Raw genomic sequence first — 20,000 nt, forward strand, 5'->3', positions numbered from 1 at the left:
CGATGAAATAGAAACCCAGGGGACGAGGGGGAAAATGAGGTGAGCCAAGGAGGGGATGCAGTGTCAGGGTCAAAGGTTAAACACATGAAAGATGATAAACGCTCGGGCTTAACTCTTCACAGTGATGCAAACGCACACGTTAGTTACCCACGCCCACATACACACATGACAGGTTCAAAAGAGTCATGACCTCAATCCTCTCCAGAATTGTTGCACGTAGCACAACCATCAAAACACTACATTGGTTCCCAACGTAGCACATAACACACTACTTCCCATACAAGCAACATAACAGAAACAGGCAAATGCACAAGGCAAGTACACGTAATGTATGCAAACTAACAAGGCCAACCACGATTTGTGCTTGTCCAGTTCCTCGTATGTCATTGCACTCAGAAGTCTGTAATGGATCAAGGCATGGGTCATGTGATCGACACAAAATCATTTTCTGAACATCACTTTCAGGATTTAAAGACAATTTGAAGAAACACAGGAATACGCACATGCAGTAACTACAACAACGCTAGCGGTGACACTGCTAGACTAGAACCAAACCAGGATGCGTTTCACTCAACAGGACATTGAGTAGCCTGACCAGTAGATAGTAATACACAGTTGCAATAACTGTGTTAACTTTGTTTCCAGTGGGATAGATATTCTCCCTATCAGTAAGTGTCTCTCTCTCTCTCGCTCTCTCTCTCTCTCACACACACACACACACACACACACACACACACACACACACACACACCACTCGGACATGGCATTGACCACAATACTCTGGGCTGTTACTGTTGACACAGTGACAGCCCAGAGTCCTTCTCCACCGCCCTCTCCAGTCGCTCGCCCCACATGTAAACACACCGGTGGACAGTTGAAAGCTCAACTTTGGGAAACAAACAGAGCGATGGCTGGCTGTCCACACTTGGCAGTAGGGGGGGGGAAAGAAAGGAAAGGAAAGAAAACAACCGGCGATACGACACACTGTGACAGCCAGAGGAGCAGCCGAGTGATTGATCTGAGAACGAACTGTTGGGAATTCACCTCATGGCCGCCACCCAGACTTATTTGCGAGTGTCATCCGAAAGTTTCACAAAAGAAGCGCGCACTACTTGATTTCCACTTATACAGCGATCACTTTTATAGCATTCACTTATATAGAGATCACGTATATAGCGATCACTTATACAGCCATCACTTTTATAGCATTCACTTATAAAGCGATCACTCATATGGAGATCACTTATATAGAGATCACTTTTATTGCGTTCACTTATATAGCGATCACTCATATAGAGATCACTTATAGAGAGATCTCTTATATAGCGATCACTTATAGAACCACGACTTATATACCACATATATAGCAACTACTTACACAAGCAACTATTTATAAAGCAACCACTTATATAAGGACCACTTAAAAATGTTACCATTCACTCGCATATCTCACTTATTACAGCTTTCATTTTTATAGAGTTAACTTGTATCTAGTCACCCTTATAGCATTCACTTGTATATACATCATCTTTTTAGAATGACTGTTTATAGTTTTCACTTGCAGTATATACCGTACTTCTCATGTAAAGCATTAGACTATACATTCAGCCACAGAGCATTCATCCACGGACCGCGGCCATGCATAGGGATCACCGATACAGCGCCACTCACTTACTCCATTGACTTCCCTTAGCATTCACCTTCCATGCATTCAGCCTCATTCTATCTCCCAACCCCTCCAGTGCTCCAAACCGCATGTAGGAACAAGCCATCCGGTAACCTTCCCATACACCCCCGGGCCAATTAAGAGGGCTTTCATGGATATTTTCCCCAGGACTAAAAGGGATAATCCCCCTTTATGACTCCCTGTACCTGGTATGGCCCCGGCCCCTCAAGGGTCTCTCTAGCCCCCTCAACGGAGAGAAACAACAAGGTTTGGAGGGGCTGTTTTGGACCCCCATTAAACCAAAGGTCCCCCCCCCCCTCCTTTTCCCCCCTCTAAGTACGGAGACCCCCACTGAGAGTATAGGGGTCCCGAGCTGAAAAGAGACTAAAATGAAGGGTCCGCGTTTGGGGGGTGTTGGGGTGAGCACATGATGGATGGGGTGGACGAGGAGAACAGGTCTGTAGAGCGGGGCGGAGGGTGTTGGAGGGTGGAGGGAAGGGTGTGGTTGAGGAGGTGGAGGGTGGGGGGGCGATGGAGGAGGTTAGGGGTGGGTGTGGAGGGTGGTGGTGGCGGAGGTGGAGGGTGGAGGACGTTACGAGTGGAGCGAGTGCTAGAGGAGATGACGACTGGTAGTGAAGGGCAGAGACAATGGAGGAGTTGGAGGAGGCTGGGGGGGAGATGGCGATGGTGGTGGGGGAGACAGATACACACACACACACACACACACTCGGAAAGACTTACTGGCAGCTGTCGCTGATGCCTTGCCGGGGGACGTCTTCGCCCACAAAGTCCAGCTCCTCGGTGATGCTGTTGGCCCGGAGGTCTCCGAGGGAGGGTCTTTCGGCCCTCTTCTTTACTGCGAGTGTGGGGGGGGGGGGATCACTTGTCAGCAAGTTGCAGCGTTTCGCGTTTCAAGTAAATGTAGTGTCAATCTACTGTTAATAAAGGTTGAGAAGCACAGATACGTAGAGGTAGGAACCACAGCTACGGAGTCAAACTGAGTAGGTAATGTAAGTGGGTCCAGGGTGTGGAGGAGTACCTGGAGTGGCAGGGCAGCTCAGGGTGAAGGGAGGCCAGGGTTGATCGGGGGCCCCTTGTTGGGTTCATGCAAAAAAAAGGAAAAATGTATAAAAAGTGATGAAAACCAGAAGCTCCAACTCATTTGTGTCTTCAGATTCAGATACAGGGGACTTTATGGTTCCTGGAGGTGGTTAGTTCCGGATTTGTGGAGTGATGGTCCTGCACAGTAATGAGTTGGTATCCAAATAATTAAAGTGCAAAATGTATATCAGCATCCCTGCAAATTGTGGTAGAACTTTAATGTTCTGTGCATACAGACAAACCAGAGAACATTTACATGTTCTGGGTTTCAATATTGTATTTCGATTAATGAACGCGCTGTTTACATCATTTAATAATCCATAAAACCACTTACAGTCTAACAGCATAGCAAAAACATGTTATCTCAATGAGTTAGCCACTGTTTTTTTCCAACGAAAAGTGGAAACACATTATTTTTCCTCCTGTTTACTCATACGTCCGTCCTTGCGTCAGGTTGCACAAACAAGCATTCTGTTCTCTTTTAATTCCATTGATTTGAGCACGTCTCCTCCAATCACGGAAATGGACGGTGAGCTGAACAAAACCCAGCTAAAGCGTTTAGTGGGGGAATCAGCAACAGAGGGACTTCTCCGCTTCCAACCACAGCTGGGCCAAACTGTTGGTTGGGCTTAGAACAACAGCAAAGAACAACATGTGTAGAGGGGTCCTGACCTGCAGACTGTCACCAGAGCCTGACATGGCGGCCCCCCCCCCCCCCCCCCCCCCCCCCCCCCACCCACCACCATCCCCTACCAATCCATCCGGGCTCCATTGTGTTGGGCGGGAGACAGATAGGCAAATCTGCTTCCACGAACAGAATGGCCATTCCAAGTCAAGCAGAAGCCATTCAGAACCTCTCTCGGGCTCCATCGTCGAGTTTGTTTTACATTGTCCAATGCGGAAGAGAGAGAGCCAAAGAGAAAGAGAGCCAGAGAGAGAGCCAGAGAGAGAGAGAGAGCCAGAGAGAGAAAGAGAGAGCGAGAGAGAGAGAGAGAGAGAGAGAGAGAGAGAGAGAGAGCGAGAGAGAGAGAGAGAGAGAGAGTCAAAGAGAGCGAGAGAGAAATAGGAAAATAGAAAATAAAGAGCGGGAGAAAGTATGAGAGAAAGCTGGGTAGAGAAACAGAGCTGTCTGAGTAATTGGCCTCTTGTTAGCCTCTTCAGCGTTGTGTTACTGACAGGAGCATGTTAGCTTTTCGACTACACAAAAGCGCAGTATGTTCCTTACACAGAAGAAGAGAGACCGGGAGGGAAAGTCAAAAGAGTCAAAATAACGATAAAAATTTTTTTTAAAGAGGAATCAGCAAGGAAGAAAGTAGAAAATAACTCAAGCGCCTAAGAGGAGACGGACTAACAGACGAGGACGAGGAAGAGGAAGAGCACATGAATGGCCGAGGCCTAGCGAGAGAGCGAGAGAGCGAGAGAGCGAGCGAGAGACGGAGAGATTGCGCTGCATTGAAAGATTCTCCCAGCGAAGCGAGGCAGCGCCAGACAGAGAGGTGGAGGTCGCCTGAACCAAACAATGTCCAGTTTATTTCCAAGCGCTGGAGCTTCACAATCGCTGCTCGCACCCATCACCCGCTCCACCACCACCACCACCACCACCACCACCGCCACCAGCACCACCACCACCCCCACCACCAGCACCACCACCCCCATCCTAAACCACCACCCACCCCACGGTTTCCCCAGGTCTCCCAGCCTCACTACCGTTCCCACCCGCCTCACCCCTGCTGTTGGCAGGGCACCCAGTTTAGTTTAGGGCGGGGGTGGGGGGGGGGGGGGGGGGGGTTATGCCACACCATGCTAGGCCATGCCAGGCCCCAGCCCTGTGTCTGCATTTCTCTGCTTGGCTCTGGTTCGGTCCAGTTGGGGACAAAGACCCAGCCAGCCAGAAAGACTAATTAAAATGGTGTCTGGGCCACATTAGAAAGACGGACAGGCGGATGATTAGCCCCCAGGAACACGTGGAAAAGAGAGAGAGGGAAAGAGAGAGAGAGAGAGAGAGAGAGAGAGAGAGAGAGAGAGAGAGAGAGAGAGAGAGAGACTGGCAGTGGAGTCAGGAGGTACCCCAGTCGTGATCTCACCTCAATAACGTTTGAATTTTGTAACAGTCTCTGGTGCCGTTGGCCAAGACAAACGGCCCCTACGAGACAAAGGGAACCCCCGCTCGTTGTTTCAACAGCGAGATTACAAAATGAGAACCTCGGGAGAGAGAATTGAGCTGACCTCAGCCAATGAGAGAGAGTGAACGGGTCGGGAAATCATCCCTTTTGCGTTGACAATGGAAATACCGAGTGTCTGTGCTTGGAGTCCATGGCTAGGAAGCGGGTAGGAGATGGACTCACCTGCTTGTCTAAACATCCTGGCGATGCTTAGGCGCAAAGGCAGGGGTATCATCACATGAGGGAACACGCAGGAACACACATGCACACTACGGTTAACGTGAGGGCTTTGTGTGATTGTGAAGCAAAATGAGTTGAGACGACTGGTGTTTTGGTCATGATCAATAACAGGCTAGTCCGGGTTACAAACGGTCCAGCAGCACCAGTCTGGTTAATATCTGCGCGGACCGGTGCCATTACATGCAGTGTCATTAGCGCCAGGCAGCCACAGGCGCGAAAGTTTGGCCCACGTCTTTACGACTTCCATGTCTCCCCCTGTCCTCCTCCTCCAGCCAAGGAACTCTGTGTCCACATGAGTCATGTCTGGATCTCACTACGTGTTATTTGCCAGCTGATATTTGTGTCAAATAAAAAGAGGACATTTTACTTTTTTTTCCTCATGGAAGAATTACTAAATATTTGAATGTAAGATTGGGTGCTTTGTCATCTAGACTGAACCAATGTTTTCCTGATAATACCGTGGCTGCCAAGTAGGATACATGAGCAGCACTGCAAGAGGATTTGTTTAAACAGTGACTGGTTTTCCAAACATTGACATTATGACAACAGATGATGTTGTAATACTAAAGTCTATAAAGGTATTTGTTCATTTAATCCGTAACCCACTGATTGAAAACTGTCCTTAAACTGCATACGTAACTTGATATATTGAATCTAGATCAAGTCTATTAGAGTTTTCAATTTATTTTATCTATAATCCTCTGTCCTATTATTTTTTCTTGATTACATGCTTTGTCAAAAAGAAAAGTACAAACATGAGGTCTAGAGTTGCATGTTGAGCAGACACGGCATTATAACACAGGAAACTGCTTTGAACACCTATGTGAATATTCTGATGTTCACACACTGACACAACAATCAGCTAGGTGTTTCCCCCAAATTACACCCATTGCAAGCATGAGTGACTAACTCACAGCACTAACACAAAAACACAGTCTTACTGAGGTTAGACACCTCTTTAGCAGGAGAGATCTGATAGCAGCACATATAGAGTTTGGAGGCGGGGTCTTTGTCTTTGCTCATTTTAATTCAACAATATTCCAATCCAAAGGTGACATTAATTTAGTGATAAAAGTTATAAGTTATACAATAAATATAACCGCAAGCAGTGATTAACGGGGTCCGAGCAAAATGAAAAGTCAAGAACACACTAACGGAAGATATATATGGAAGATATATAAATATTACATATAAATATGAAGGAAAGATGTTGATGATGTTCCCCTTAATGCCATACTGTGCCTCGGCTTTCAGGTGAGTGGGCTGCAGCGCAATAGCCGAACGTCATGTTCAGACAAAAGGGAACCAAGCAGCTTCGCTGCTCGGACCCTTAATAACCATAAACGTGGCCATTATGGTCGAAAGCATATAACCCAGTACCAGAGGGGAATTTCCATTTGGCAGGCCGATATGTTCTTGTTTTTCTACTTAACGTAAGTGCACAGGTGGAGTGGTAAACAACGTGGAGTCTTGACCTCAAATCACCACGGAGAGTAATGGCTGCCATCTGGCATTGCCGTCATGAGCGTCAGCCATCTTGGCTCTAAGGGGATCAGGAGAGCGTCTGGATTTACTGTGTGTGAATGAGGAACCGGCACTCAAGCAACTATCTACTGTTTTCAATCCCCATTGCACGTAGAGGCTTCCTGGCTTAGCTAGATAAAACATGCATAACAAAACTGCATGCTATTAAAGCCCAAGAGATTCCAACATGCAAAGTCCTGCAAAACAGCAAGTTTTGCCATGCTAAATAGAAATAGATATCTGTGAATTCACATATTGCTTACAAGGGGTTTTCCGGCATGACTTTCAGCATTCAAGTTATCGTGACCTTTCTGCTGTGTTTTTTGGGTGTCTGACTGGGTATCTTTACTTAGCTGATCATCCAACATTGAATCTATTTTGAGGTTGAAGGGAAACCATTGCCACATGATGAAAGCACATGCATTCAAGATCATGCAAGAACATGCAAACTCCACACAAACAAAAACGCACACAGAAAGGCACCAGTTCAAAGTTGGAAGACTGGATTTGATGCCCAATGTCAACACCCTACATCCTATAGGAATCCTAATGCCAGACGCCTAACCCATGAATTCACTGTCACCATTGCTTTGTTCAAAATAATCTTCTCAATGACTCAATGATGAAACAGCACTGAAACGTCCCACACCGGGACCCGATTACAAAGGATATCTAGGATCTCATCAAAGTTCGAATTTCTAAGTTGTGACTAAGCCCTCGACATTTTGCCCAACGACAAAAAAACAACCAGGAATCTGGTGAATTCCCCAGAAGCTTTTGAGGTCTGAGCTCACTGTGCAGAAAAAGGGCTGATCGGGACAAATAAAAGACGCTCCTCTTTTGGTAACAAGAGGAAAGAGCCGTGGTGGAAAGTCCCCTTAACCTGAGAGCGATGACCTCACGCAGGTCGCGTTGGGTAGCTTCTTTTGTTACCTTAATAATAATAATAATAATAATAATAATAATAATAATAATAATAATACATTCAACTTATATTGTGCTTTTCTAAATACTCAAAGACACAGTACAGAGTGAACACAAAATAAAATAAAATGAATTAAGTATATTAGTATATAATAAAAAAGATAAAATAGTATAAAATAAATTAGGTAGCTAAAAGATTAAAATACGTAGACAAATCTAAGAATAGTTAAGTCAGAGTTGCGAAGGGAAGGAGGTTATGTGGTGAAAGGGATCTTGAAAAGGTGGGTTTTGAGGGCATGATGTTTAAATGACGGGAGTGTGTTAGCCTGTTGGATGTGGTTGGGGAGGGAGTTCCAGAGGGAGAGTGCAGCCACTGAGAAGGCCCTGTCACCCCAGGTCCGTAGCTTGGTCCTGGGGGTTTTGAGTTTGGTTGCGTCCATGGACCTGAGGCCCAACGGGTAGAAGTGTGGTGGAGGAGGAGGTCCGGAGAGGTAGGGAGGGGCCAGGTTATTTCAGACTTTATAGGTGGTGAGAAGTATTTTGAAATGAATCCTTAATTGAACTGGGAGCCAGTGGAGGCTGTGGAGGACAGGGGTGATGTGATCTCGGCAGCGGGTGGAGGTGAGCATACAGTGGAGTTCTGGACGTATTGGAGTTTATGGATTTTGTTAGGTGAACCATAGAGGATGCGGTCGCAGGCCTGTACCTTCCAGAGTCCCCGCCGACTCCTCCAGGAAGAAGGACATGTCCGTCTTGTCCTCCGACTCCTGGATGTGGTCGTAGGTGATCTGGGGGATGGCCACGCCCCTCTCCGTCGATGGACCCCTGGTGCTCAGGCCCCGGGCCAGCTTCAGCCTCTTCCTGTTGCCCCGTCTCTGTGGGGGGGAAGACGGGATGCGACGCCATCACCTTCAGAACTCCATTTGAGATTGAGATAAAATGGGCTGTACACATAAACGTCTATAAAGCTGCTGTCTGTTTATTCTCATGTATAGAAAGTGTTATGAATGCATAGTTTTATGAAAAAGGATTCTGCTATGGTGAAATTATCACTAACCCAAATAATATGGGGAGGGGGGGGGGGGTTTAACTGCAAATGGTGGATTTTCATTCATCCCCTGCAACATTCAAAAATGTGAACGTTAATTGTTTCACAGGACATAACTCTTGGGAGAGGACAAAACCACTGCAACTTGCGCAAAAAAACGTGCTCATGGAATCTGTCAGATCGACTTAAGTCGTTTTCCTAATGGTAAAAGAAAAAAAAACACCCAAAAATCAGCCATAAAACATTTTGCACTTCATTTCACATTACGACGTGCCAGTCCAGGGTAACCTTGAGAGGAAATGCCGGGTCGTAGGAAATGCCGGTAACGGGACACTCAGGTTTTAATGCCCCGGCTGGAAAATGGTATCCTACAGCTGTGACATCATGCAGGTCTAATGGGGGTCAGCAGGCCCCCAAAGGCCTAAACACAGAGGGTTAAGCCCCAGAGACACTCTGCATGGAGACTCCATTAGGGCCAGGTGAGGTCAGAGCTTTGCAAGTGTGAGTCAGTTCCTCAGAACCTCCACGCTGACCCCCCCCCAACCCTTCTCCTCCGAGCTGGCAGTCTCCTGGACATGGCCTTTATAGGAACGCAGCCTCTTGGACTCATGGGATCGCCATCCCAGGCATTGATAAGTGGCCAAAAGGTCAGTCTAAATACCGCAGCACTGACTGACTCATTAGGAAAGAGAACACGAGTGAGAGAGACAGAGAGAAGATGTGTGTGTGTGTGTGTGTGTGTGTGTGTGTGTGTGTGTGTGTATTTTTGAGCGTGAGTGTGAGTGTGAGTGAGCGATAGCGAGAGAGAGAGAAACTGTGTGTTTGTGAGTAGAAAGAGACCATAGAGAGACACAAATAAATTAAATTAAATATGCAACAAAGAGGAAGTGGAACAAACGGTTAAACAAAAGGTCAAAGTGGTTAATACAGAGAGGACTCTGTGATGTGAGAAGGTGGAGGAAATGAAGAGAGCAAGTGTGTTTCACACAAGAGAAAGAAGGTGATAAACAACAAGAGAGAGAGAGAGAGAGAGAGAGAGAGAGAGAGAGAGAGAGAGAGAGAGAGAGAGAGAGAGAGAGAGACAGCGAGACAGACAGCGAGCGGGAGCGTGCAAGAGAGCGATAGAGAGATAGAGAGATGGAGAGAGAGCGAGCGGGAGAGCGAGAGCAGAACAGAGCAGAACAGAACAGAACAGTCAGTGCCCTCGGTCACATGGTGCCAAATGAAAAGAGCGGAAGCGGCCCTGGCTCTCCGCTACATGTGTGGGTGCGATGCTAAACAATGTTGTTGTTCAGCTAGACAAAGGTTTGCTCCCATGAGAAAGCCAGTGATGACATCATCTGAACTGACTGAGCCTTTGTCCGGCGGAGACAAAGGCCTCAAGTCATTCTGGTGGACTCTAGCCTGTCTGTGTGTGCGTGTGCGTGTGTGTGTGTGTGTGTGTGTGTGTGTGTGCGCGTGTGTTTGTGTGTGTGTGTCTGTGCGTGTTTGTCCGCGGCGGGTCTTTCTGTGTCTGTGCGTGTTTCTGTGTGTGTGCGGGCGTGTCCGTGTGTTTTGCGTGTGTGTTGTGATATGCATGTCCTTCCCTGTGTGTGTGTGTGTGTGTGTGTGTGTGTGTGTGTGTGTGTGTGTGTTGAGAGTGGGACCCTGACTTGCTCCTTTGTGCTAGGCATCACAGGGTGCGACATAGCTAATATTGTCACAGAATGAGACCCGTTTCAAGGAGAAATATGCAAATCTGCCTTTACTATTCAACCCCGGCCACTCTTTTGGTGTCGCCTTTGATGGGAAAAACCAGGCGTGCATTAGACTCCATGTGAGTCTATTGGGAGTGAATCTAAATAATATCATGTTTGCTTTATGCAAATGTGTGTGTCTGTATGAGTGTGTGGGACTGTGTGCGTCAGACTGTGTGCGTGTGCGTGCATGTGTGTGTGTGCGTGTGCATGCATCAGTGTGTGCCACGTACATGTGGGACGGTGTGTGTGTGTGTGTGTGTGCGTGCGTGTGTCTGAACCCGTGTCCACCGTCATTATGAAATAGTGATCGTTCGTTTTTTTTTCCTGAACAGCCCACCAGTCTCCCATAGCATTAGGTAGTACACCAGTAGTTACTGATATGTTGAGCCTCATGATGGCGGGGCTGGCGTTGTCGGCGGGGACCGGGGGGGTGGCCTCCTTGCTCAGGACGTACATCTTCCACGTGGCCGGGCAGAAGTCCGTCTTCTCCGCTGCATAGCACCTCCAAAGAGTCTGTACAGAGAGAGACACGGACCATCCACTGAGGGACACCCAACCAAGGCAAGGCAAATACTAAGCAGGAATATTTGGTCTATTATGTGTGTATTAATATATCTTCAGGCATCGGCTGACATTGAACATTGATCAGAAAGATTTTGTCATTGTTATTGCCGTTTTAGCCGGAAGGATATTTAACGATGTTGGGTGGCAATTATATTATTGGCATGGCTACTATTGCTACTATTGTTCAAAACACTACTACTACTATACGCCGTGAGTTCTCAACAGGGATCAGAGACTCTGTGGGAGTGTGTGTGGATGATGGCGTATTACACTCCGCATAGCTGACTTTTATTGGGCTCCTCTAGGCAAGAATGCAGGGTGGTGGGGTTGGAAATCCGGTTTATTGTAAGTATTGCGTATAAGCATACATGGCCTGATGCTCCCATGTTGCCATCCAGGAGATCTCCCTGAGTGTGCGTGGTGATGGCTGGTTTAACCTGTGTGCACTGAGTCCAATCAGACAGGCTGCTACACACTCCCCAAATGTCAACTAAGGCATTCGTTTAAACATTAATCAATTAGGTGATGTATCAATTAAAACCTAGTCAACATGAAAACCATCAGTATAGTGAATGGTGAGTTAATTGTTAGTTTATGCTACTACTGCCTCCAGGACATTCCTCTGTAGAGCTCTCCAGATGAGGTGTCTCCATTCAAACAGGTCGTCCGACCGGTCTGCAGTGAGCGAACGTGTGAACATTACAGCGGCGCGGCCTACCTGAATGAGGGAGGCGGCAGCAGGGATCTGCCTGTTGAAGTGCTTCTGTCTCTGCTTCTGCTGCACCTTGAGGGCGAACCCCGAGCCCAGGATGCCCTACACACGGAGGGCACAGTGTTGAACTGAAAGGCTGGAGAAGTGGTGGAAAGACTTGTAGCAGTGTGTATCATTTAGTGGCATTCAGCAAAACAGGGCCAGGCAGAAATGGAATATGATATTCATAAGTAAGCGTTAATTAGTGGATGTATCCCGTGAAAATTGGAATCAAACACTGAATGAAAAAGTTTTCAATGTGTATTACAAGGCAGCACAGGCCACTGTATCTTCCCCTACGTCGTTGCAAAAGGGAAGGAAGAGATGGTGGAGAGATGGTGGAGGGATGGGGAGGATATTCATTTGGTGGCAATCTGCAACCTCAGTGCTAGATGCCACAAAGCCCTGCAGACTTCACCTTTAAGTTCAAGGCACTCTGTCAAAAATTAAAATATATAAATAATTGTCATGTCCAAAAGAGACTCTGTGAGATTTGTGAGATTTGCACTCTGTGTGCATAGCTCCATTTAAATGATACGATTATGTACATTTCTAAGAAATGTAATGATACATAAATAAATAAATACCAATTGTGCCTAGAGTGGTTTGATTTAAGCAGTGAATGTGACGTTTCAACACAACAAAAACTGAAAAAGCTCAGTTTCCTGCAGTTCCGTTTCCTGTGGTTATGAGCCAATGTCAAGTCTGTGCCGAGAGAACACAGGTGTGTCAGACAAGCGTCTCGGCGTTAGCACAACAGGAAGTGGTATTTACAGCAGGCAGTGCGAAGAAGGAGATAGCGAAGACACTGAAGCAGGAGGCGATGGCTTTGCCGACCCACGTCTGTGGTATCTTGTCACCGTAACCGATGGTGGTGACAGTCACCTAGAGACAGGAGAAAGACATCGCACATTTCAATGTCCTTTGCACTGCACTTATTATATATTATATTATCTTTTCGATTTACATTTAGTTGTATCATATACTGCTGCAATGACCAAATGTTCCACTATCCACACCCACTATCCATCCATACATCCAAGTTTTGGTTAAAGCAAAGTAAAATAAGTGGAAAAAAACACGAATCAAGCCACACTATTCCAGAGAGAAAATGAGAAACTATCTAAAACACATTCACACTACCGACTCCGAGATCTCTGAGCGCGGGTTTAATGAAACCTCGAGGGGGTGATAATGACTACACAATCCACAGTGTTGCCGAGCCCCTCCACTGTAGAACTATGAAAGAGCTCAGACAATGGTGGCCAGAGTTCATCATCGGGCCGGTTGGCGGGCCTCCATCACCGGGATGGGCCGGGCCATTCAAGGGCCTCTTCTCCTTAATGGGAATACGATTCCCATACACTAATCCCCTCCAAGCGCAAGGAATTTGCTGGACGAGGAGAGCGAATCAAAATGAAACAACAACAAAAAAAGACACGTACACCCGGCTCCTGAACCCTGAGCCAATCAGGGGGTGGGGGGGGGGGTGGGGGTGGAGGGGGTGTATTCAGAGAGGAGTGCCGCTCCGCGTTCACTCAAAAGCACCCTCGGTGTAATGTGAGATAGTTCAAAATAAAAAGGGCTTTGGGGTTAAACAAGATAGGGTGCGAGGAGGTGGGGGACAAGGGGTGAGGGGGGGGGGGGGGTAGTGGTGGTGGTGGAGGGGGTGGTTGTTGTGTGGGGGGTGATGGTGGAGGGGGGCGATGGTGCAGGGGGTGATGGCGGTGGTGTGGGGTAGTGGTGGCGGTGGTGGTGGTGGGGTGGTAGTGGTGGTGGTGTAGGGGGTGGTGGGGGAGTGGTGGTGGTGATGGTGGTGGGGGAGTGGTGGTGGTGTAGGTGGTGGAGTGGTGATGGTGTAGGGGTGATGGTGGTTGGTGGTGGTGATGGTGTAGGGGTGATGGTGGACGGTGGTGGTGTAGGGGATGGTAGTGGTGATGATGATGGTGTTGGGGGTGGCGGTGGTGGTGGTGGTGATGGTGTAGGGGTGATGGTGGACGGTGGTGGTGTAGGGGATGGTAGTGGTGATGATGATGGTGTTGGGGGTGGCGGTGGTGGTGGTGGTGATGGTGTAGGGGTGATGGTGGACGGTGGTGGTGTAGGGGATGGTAGTGGTGATGATGATGGTGTTGGGGGTGGCGGTGGTGGTGGACGGATTAAACTCTTATCCACATCGTCTGATGTCTAAGCAACGATGTCTAAGCAACGGCTGACATGAGCTGATCTGCTAAAATCCCGTCCTCTCGTCACCTCAGGACCGCTCCCTCCACCAACCAAAGGTTCACGTGTGTTGACATGTATTAAGTCATCCTTCATACTGGTAATATCATTTTAATATGAAGAGTGAGAGTGAGTGAGTGAGTGAGTGAGTGAGTGAGTGAGTGAGTGAAGCTGAAGGGGGCCTATGGCATATGGATCACGCCATTGGCCTGTCCTTTAGCACACACACACACACACACACACACACACACACACACACACACACACACACACACACACACACACACACACACACACACACACACACACACACACACACCTCTTCACGCATGTTAGCAGTCCGACTCTCAAGCTTACAGTCTCCCGAAACAAAGAGCCAACTCCTCAGCCAAAACTCTCTGGTGGCATTGTGTGTGTGTGTGTGTGTGTGTGTGTGTGTGTGTGTGTGTGTCCCAAATCACAGCTTTCCCTCCACTCTCCAAGGGGTGTAGAGAGGAGCCCCCCCCCCGCGCGACCCCCTCCAAGACACGTTACAAAAAGGTTGTAATCCCACAATTACACTTTTAATTAGGGCCACTGACACGTTGTATCGGTGCTCCAGCACTCCTTTATGCCCCGAGGGCCCAGAGGTGAATGCTTTATTGCCATGTCTTTGTGGCCCGCTGATCCCATACACAAGGTGGCCATAGGTTTCTCATTACCTCACACCTCCAATTCTATTTTAATTAACTGCTTTGGGGAGACTGAAAAAAAAAAAAAAAACAGACCCGGGCCAAACTGGGGAGAACCGGCGCCTCATAGACGCATTTTGGTTTTTTTAATCCAAGTGTTAACCAGACGAGCTGTTTTCGGTTAATCAACTACTCTTCACAGCCTCATCCTCAAAAAAAACACGTTGAAACAGTTTTTTTTTTCGGAACTAAAAATAGATCATAAGAGATATGAGACATTCATGTGGGGTGGGTGTATTGTGACAGTTGATCACTTGAAAGTTACGGACTAAAATGCGGTACATTGTGCTTTCACAATTGCAGAGTTATAATAAGAAGGCCAAACCGGCGAAACTCGATTTGTTAGATTTGAACTGATACTAAGAGATTCAGCAGGGGCCGTATCTATTTAGAAAAATATATCAAATAAAAAATAATGATGTAATAATGACCGGTGTAACTAATAAAGTTACACCGATTTTCAACGGTATGCTTTGATCGTCCTCAGCCTCTCTTGTGACCAGGCTGCGTAGGAACGTGTCTGCGTAATGAAGGTAAAGGTCAAAGGTCAACGTGGATGTACTGGACACGGAGAGGTGGTCTTACCACGCCCCACCACAGGGCGTCGGCGTAGCTGGCGAAGCCCGTCTTGCCCTCCTCGTCCACCGCGTCCTTCTCGGCCAGGTACACGAAGTAGGAGGAGAAGATCAGCCCCAGGAAGCCGATGTACAGAGTGGTGATCAGCTCCTGTGGAGACCCAGGTGAACACACACACACACACACACACACACACACACACACGCACACACACACACACACATACATGAACATACAGATGCATACATACACATACACACACGGCGGATCACACATACATACGTGAACACCCACACACACACACACACAAGCATACACATACACACACATACACACATGTGATCACACACACACACACACACACACACACACACACGTGAAGAGACATACACACACACACACATACTCACACACACTATTCAGTTATGCATTTATAGTAATTTCCTTGAAAGATCCATGGTTAATAAAAACGTAAATACACTGACATGAAAAAGTACAGTTTTCCTCCTCCTGTGCATGGACCAAAACCATTGATAAAACAGATGACTTTCCATGGTGGAAGGCGCTCCAAAAAGAAGATTACACTCGTTCCATTCCGCTCTGTCTTGCGTATTATTTATTTGACCTTCGCACATAATCCTTCAGAGGCAGGTGCTGTTCCTGCCACACATCACAGAGACATCAAAGACACCATCCCTGCAAGCACATGCCTTCTGGGATTAGGACAGGAAAAATCCCATCATGCATTTCTGCACATCGAATTATGAAAAAAAGAAATAAAAAGGAACTTTGATTCACTTTCTTTTTTCAACCTTATAAAGCTAGGTCTGGTTGCAGCGTCCGTGTGTTCTGTGTGTAGTGCGTGTGTGTGTGTTTGTGTGTATGTGTTTATGCGTGTGTGTGTGTGTGTGTGTGTGTGTGTGTGTGTTTGTGAGAGAGAGGGCTGTATCTTTGACCGTGTTCGGTGGACTGTAATGGGCCTGAAATAAGCACGGTCAACAGCCGCGCGCGCGCGCGAGAGAGAGAGACGCTGGATGAGACGCATACAGTCAGTCTATAGAAGGTGAAGTGACCTCAGGGAAGCCTTATTTGGTCATAGAAACGTGCAATAAGACACACGCTTTGCATGTTGGGGGTGATTAGGCTGGGAAGCCGTTTGCAAAACAGAGTACTAGCTCTGAGCTCCTAGCTAAATTCTAACTAGCTCTTAACTCCTAGATGTGATGACCATATCCATGTTATATCCCAAATGAGGCCACGATAACGCAAACTATACTGCTTTTCAGTTAAGTCGGTGGTGTTTATTGGTGTCTACCAGATTGTTTTGTCATACTTAATGAAGTTTTTGGTGTTCAAGTTGTCACTGCCGTTTTTAAAATATTTTACATTTTTGTTCCTACCTGTCTGTGCATAAAGACTACAGATCCCAGAAGCCTCCACGTTCCTCCCTGGCGATCCACATGCAGCATGCGCAGGATTTGGAGGAAGCGGATCCCCCTGCAACCCACAACCAATGTGTTGTGGTTTTGCATCAGATCATGTCGTTTTACATGAGATTATTGTAGTTTTAGATGAGATTATTGTAGTTTTAGATGAGGTTGTTTCAAAAATAATGGGGAACAAGGATAATGTGCTCGTCACCGTACCTGATGGCGGATGTGGCAAATACTTGTCCATTAGAGCCGACACTGAGCACAATGACCGAGGCCAAGACCACTATCAGATCTAGGCAAAGAAAACACAGAAAGAAAGGGAGGAAGAAAGGAAGAAAGAAAGCAATCACAAGGTGTGAAACCGACCATAGTAAACAAGACAATCACTCACAAATAGCATAAAGACTACGATGAAAGAATCTAAAACGGCAAAAAAGAATGAACAAAACAAAACAAAACCGCAAAATCCTGTCCTTCGGTCGGACAAAAAGTTGTGTTGTTCTCATTCAGAAACAAACCACAACGATTTCCTCGGAAGCAAGAGTTCCCGTGGGAAATGGAACGGCGCCCCATTCAGAGGCGGCTCCCCGCGTCAGATGTGACTGTAAAACACAACAATGTCGTGTGTGTCACTGGGTGGGTGCGTGGGTGGGTGCGTGGGCGTGCCCCGGGGGCAAAGGGGGGACTCCAGGTGCACCTATGATGGATATGGGCTTCCTGACGAAGCGGAGCCGGCCCTTCAGGCCCACGTATTTGCTGCGGCAGCCAGCCGACCACAGGCGCACCGCGTACTCCGTGCCGAAGAACAGCACCAGCACGATCTCCTGTGAAGCACAACACACACACACGCACACACACACACAAGCACACGCGCACACGCACACGTACATGCACACACACACAACACACACATGCACACGCATGCACACACACACGCACACACACACACACATACACACGCACACACGTACATGCACACACGCACACACACACAAACACACACACTGTTAGAGACAATCAAAATGCTAAAACGCAGGCGATGGAAGAGGGCGTCCTTTGAGAGATGTCTGTTCTCTATGTAGAGTTTGGTGTTTGTGAACCTTCTTGTTTTCTGATTCTGATGGCGAGGACTTTTTCCTCTCCAGAAATGTCCTAATCCAGGAGCATCACAGGGGGTGGGATTGTAATCAATCGGCGTGGATACCGGATATGACAGGGATGGGCTCTCCTGGCAGACTCTGCAGACAGAGAGCTGGAGGTGGTCTGCGACGAGTGAGCCCACCCACCACAGTACAGATAGAGATGTGGAGATAACCTGGGAGCGATAACAGTTTATATTTAGACAGGGGTCAAAGGCTTAATGATGTTCAGAAGTTGTTCTAACCGACCTCTATCTTCCCCAGAGCCGCTGCCTACAGGATGTGCCGCCGCTAAGAGTCATTGTGTGTTTGCGCTACAGACCTTTCCGCATCATGTGCACGGCAAATCATGTGCAAGGCAAAGACCGAAAAGCTGTTGATTAGAAAAGGACCTAAGGATCTATTTGGAATATTTACCATCTCTCTGTGCAACTGTGCATGTCCATTTAGGCAGGGTTTGTGTCTCGATAGGTATCTGTGTTTGTGTGTGTGTGTGTGTGTGTGTGTGTGTGTGTGTGTGCGTGCGCGTGTGCGTGCTCTCATGCGTGAGTGCGTGCGTGATGGAACTCTCCTCCACGTTATCAGATCATATTTAGCCCCTCAGCCGTCAGTAACGGCACGGCTCCACGTGGGTGGTCCTCCGCGGGAGCACTTGAACCGGCTGCTCTCCCACTGCCCCCTCGCAGGGGAAACCCTACCCCGCCGGCCCCGCCGGCCCCGCCGGCCCCCGCCGGCCCCCACCGGCCCTGCCGCTGCAACAACACCACTCCGCCACGACAACCCCCCGCCCCCCCCCCGCTCCAAAACAATGACCCGTCAATCAATCCCCTGCAACGCAACGCTAGAAATAAAAGCAGTGCGGCGCTATCAACCCCCTGAAAACAGAAAGCAGGGCGGAAGGCAGTGATGCGCGGACCGGGCGTCACAATCGGGAAAAACGTGAGAGAGCTCGGAAAAAGTAACACAGACGGAGACGAGAGGCGAGACGAGGTGGAAGAAAGGAGAGGACAGTCAGCGCAAAAGGAGAAGAAAGAGAGATAAAGACCACCACCTAGACAAAAAAAACGTCTGGAGGGAAGATGGGGGAGGGGAGAGAGAGAGAGAGAGAGAGAGAGAGAGAGAGAGAGAGAGAGAGAGAGAGAGAGAGAGAGACCAGACAGAGCCCGGGGACGGTCCACTGGCTCCTAACAACATGCAGATCAGTTGAACTTGAGCAACCAGCCATGGCCTTGTCATTGTGTGCCGCGCGGGGCAGCGGACCCTTGCTCCTCCGCGGCCTGCTACCGTGTCTATGGCAGTGTGTGTGTGTGTGCGTGTGTGTGTGTGTGTGTGTGTGTGTCACATCCGGACGCCGGACGTTTCCCACGTTAGGTCAATATGATGAGGGCGGTGGGATCACACCGATGCATTATTATCTCTTTAATCAGGGGGTTTGGTTGAGCCGCAGGGAGAACACAGAGGAGACGCAGACAAGGCAAGGAGATGAGCATCAGACACAGAAAGAGGGACACGCGTGATCGCTGAAACCTTCGTGAGTTATTGACCTGAAAATATCGCGGCCTAAAATGATATCGTGAAGACGGAACACGCCGGAACACCAGCTCTGGTGGTGTGTGTGTGTGAGTGTGTGTGTATGTGTGTGTGTGTGTGTGTGTGTGTGTGTGTGTGCAGGATCCAAACAAGCTAACGCTAACGTTGGGATCCAGAGCTATCACTCTTCATCATTTCAACATCTGGATGATATTTGAAGGTTACAGCTAGGCCAGCAAAAAAAAAATGTTTTGGCGGGGTCGGGGTTGGGGGGGGGGGGGGGGGGGGGGGGGGGGGTTGGGAGGGGGGGGGCGTTTGACAGGATTATCTGAAAATAATCTTGTGGAATGGGTCACCCAGATGTCGGTAGGTTGTCTCTGCCTGTTTGTTTTCTGCGATACGGCCGTCTGTTTGCGTGACCCTAATCTTATCAGGCTGGAATAAAATGGGGCAAATTCACGCTGGATCGACTGACACATGGATTCTGATGAAACCGCAAGCACACACACACACATAGAAATCGAAACACAAACACCCACACGAACACAAAACACACAGACACACATGCAAGTCAGAATCAAAAACAAATATATGTCATACACACACAATGACCCACAACCACAAACACACACTTGTACGCATGCTATGTGTT

The 20,000-nt window shown here is 48.0% G+C and overlaps 1 protein-coding gene across 1 annotated transcript in view; it reads right to left on the reverse strand.

The window, feature by feature from the left end:
• Positions 1 to 6,079: 6,079 nt before the first annotated feature.
• The window catches only part of kcnq1.2 (potassium voltage-gated channel, KQT-like subfamily, member 1.2), a gene marked incomplete at its 3' end in the record, with an annotated part of 23,039 nt that continues 9,118 nt past the window's right edge, over positions 6,080 to 20,000 (reverse strand). The window contains exons 3-12 of the mRNA XM_084477160.1: positions 17,377 to 17,503; positions 16,893 to 16,971; positions 16,647 to 16,743; positions 15,256 to 15,396; positions 12,494 to 12,604; positions 11,687 to 11,782; positions 10,683 to 10,917; positions 10,318 to 10,355; positions 8,324 to 8,492; positions 6,080 to 6,087 (exon numbers count right to left, since the gene is read on the reverse strand). Coding sequence (XP_084333286.1) covers positions 6,080 to 6,087; positions 8,324 to 8,492; positions 10,318 to 10,355; positions 10,683 to 10,917; positions 11,687 to 11,782; positions 12,494 to 12,604; positions 15,256 to 15,396; positions 16,647 to 16,743; positions 16,893 to 16,971; positions 17,377 to 17,503 — 1,101 coding nt within the window. The remainder of the gene's footprint in view (positions 6,088 to 8,323; positions 8,493 to 10,317; positions 10,356 to 10,682; positions 10,918 to 11,686; positions 11,783 to 12,493; positions 12,605 to 15,255; positions 15,397 to 16,646; positions 16,744 to 16,892; positions 16,972 to 17,376; positions 17,504 to 20,000) is intronic.

Source organism: Micromesistius poutassou, assembly GCF_964030765.1.
Source record: "Micromesistius poutassou genome assembly, chromosome: 13".
Taxonomy (NCBI): Eukaryota; Metazoa; Chordata; class Actinopteri; order Gadiformes; family Gadidae; genus Micromesistius; species Micromesistius poutassou.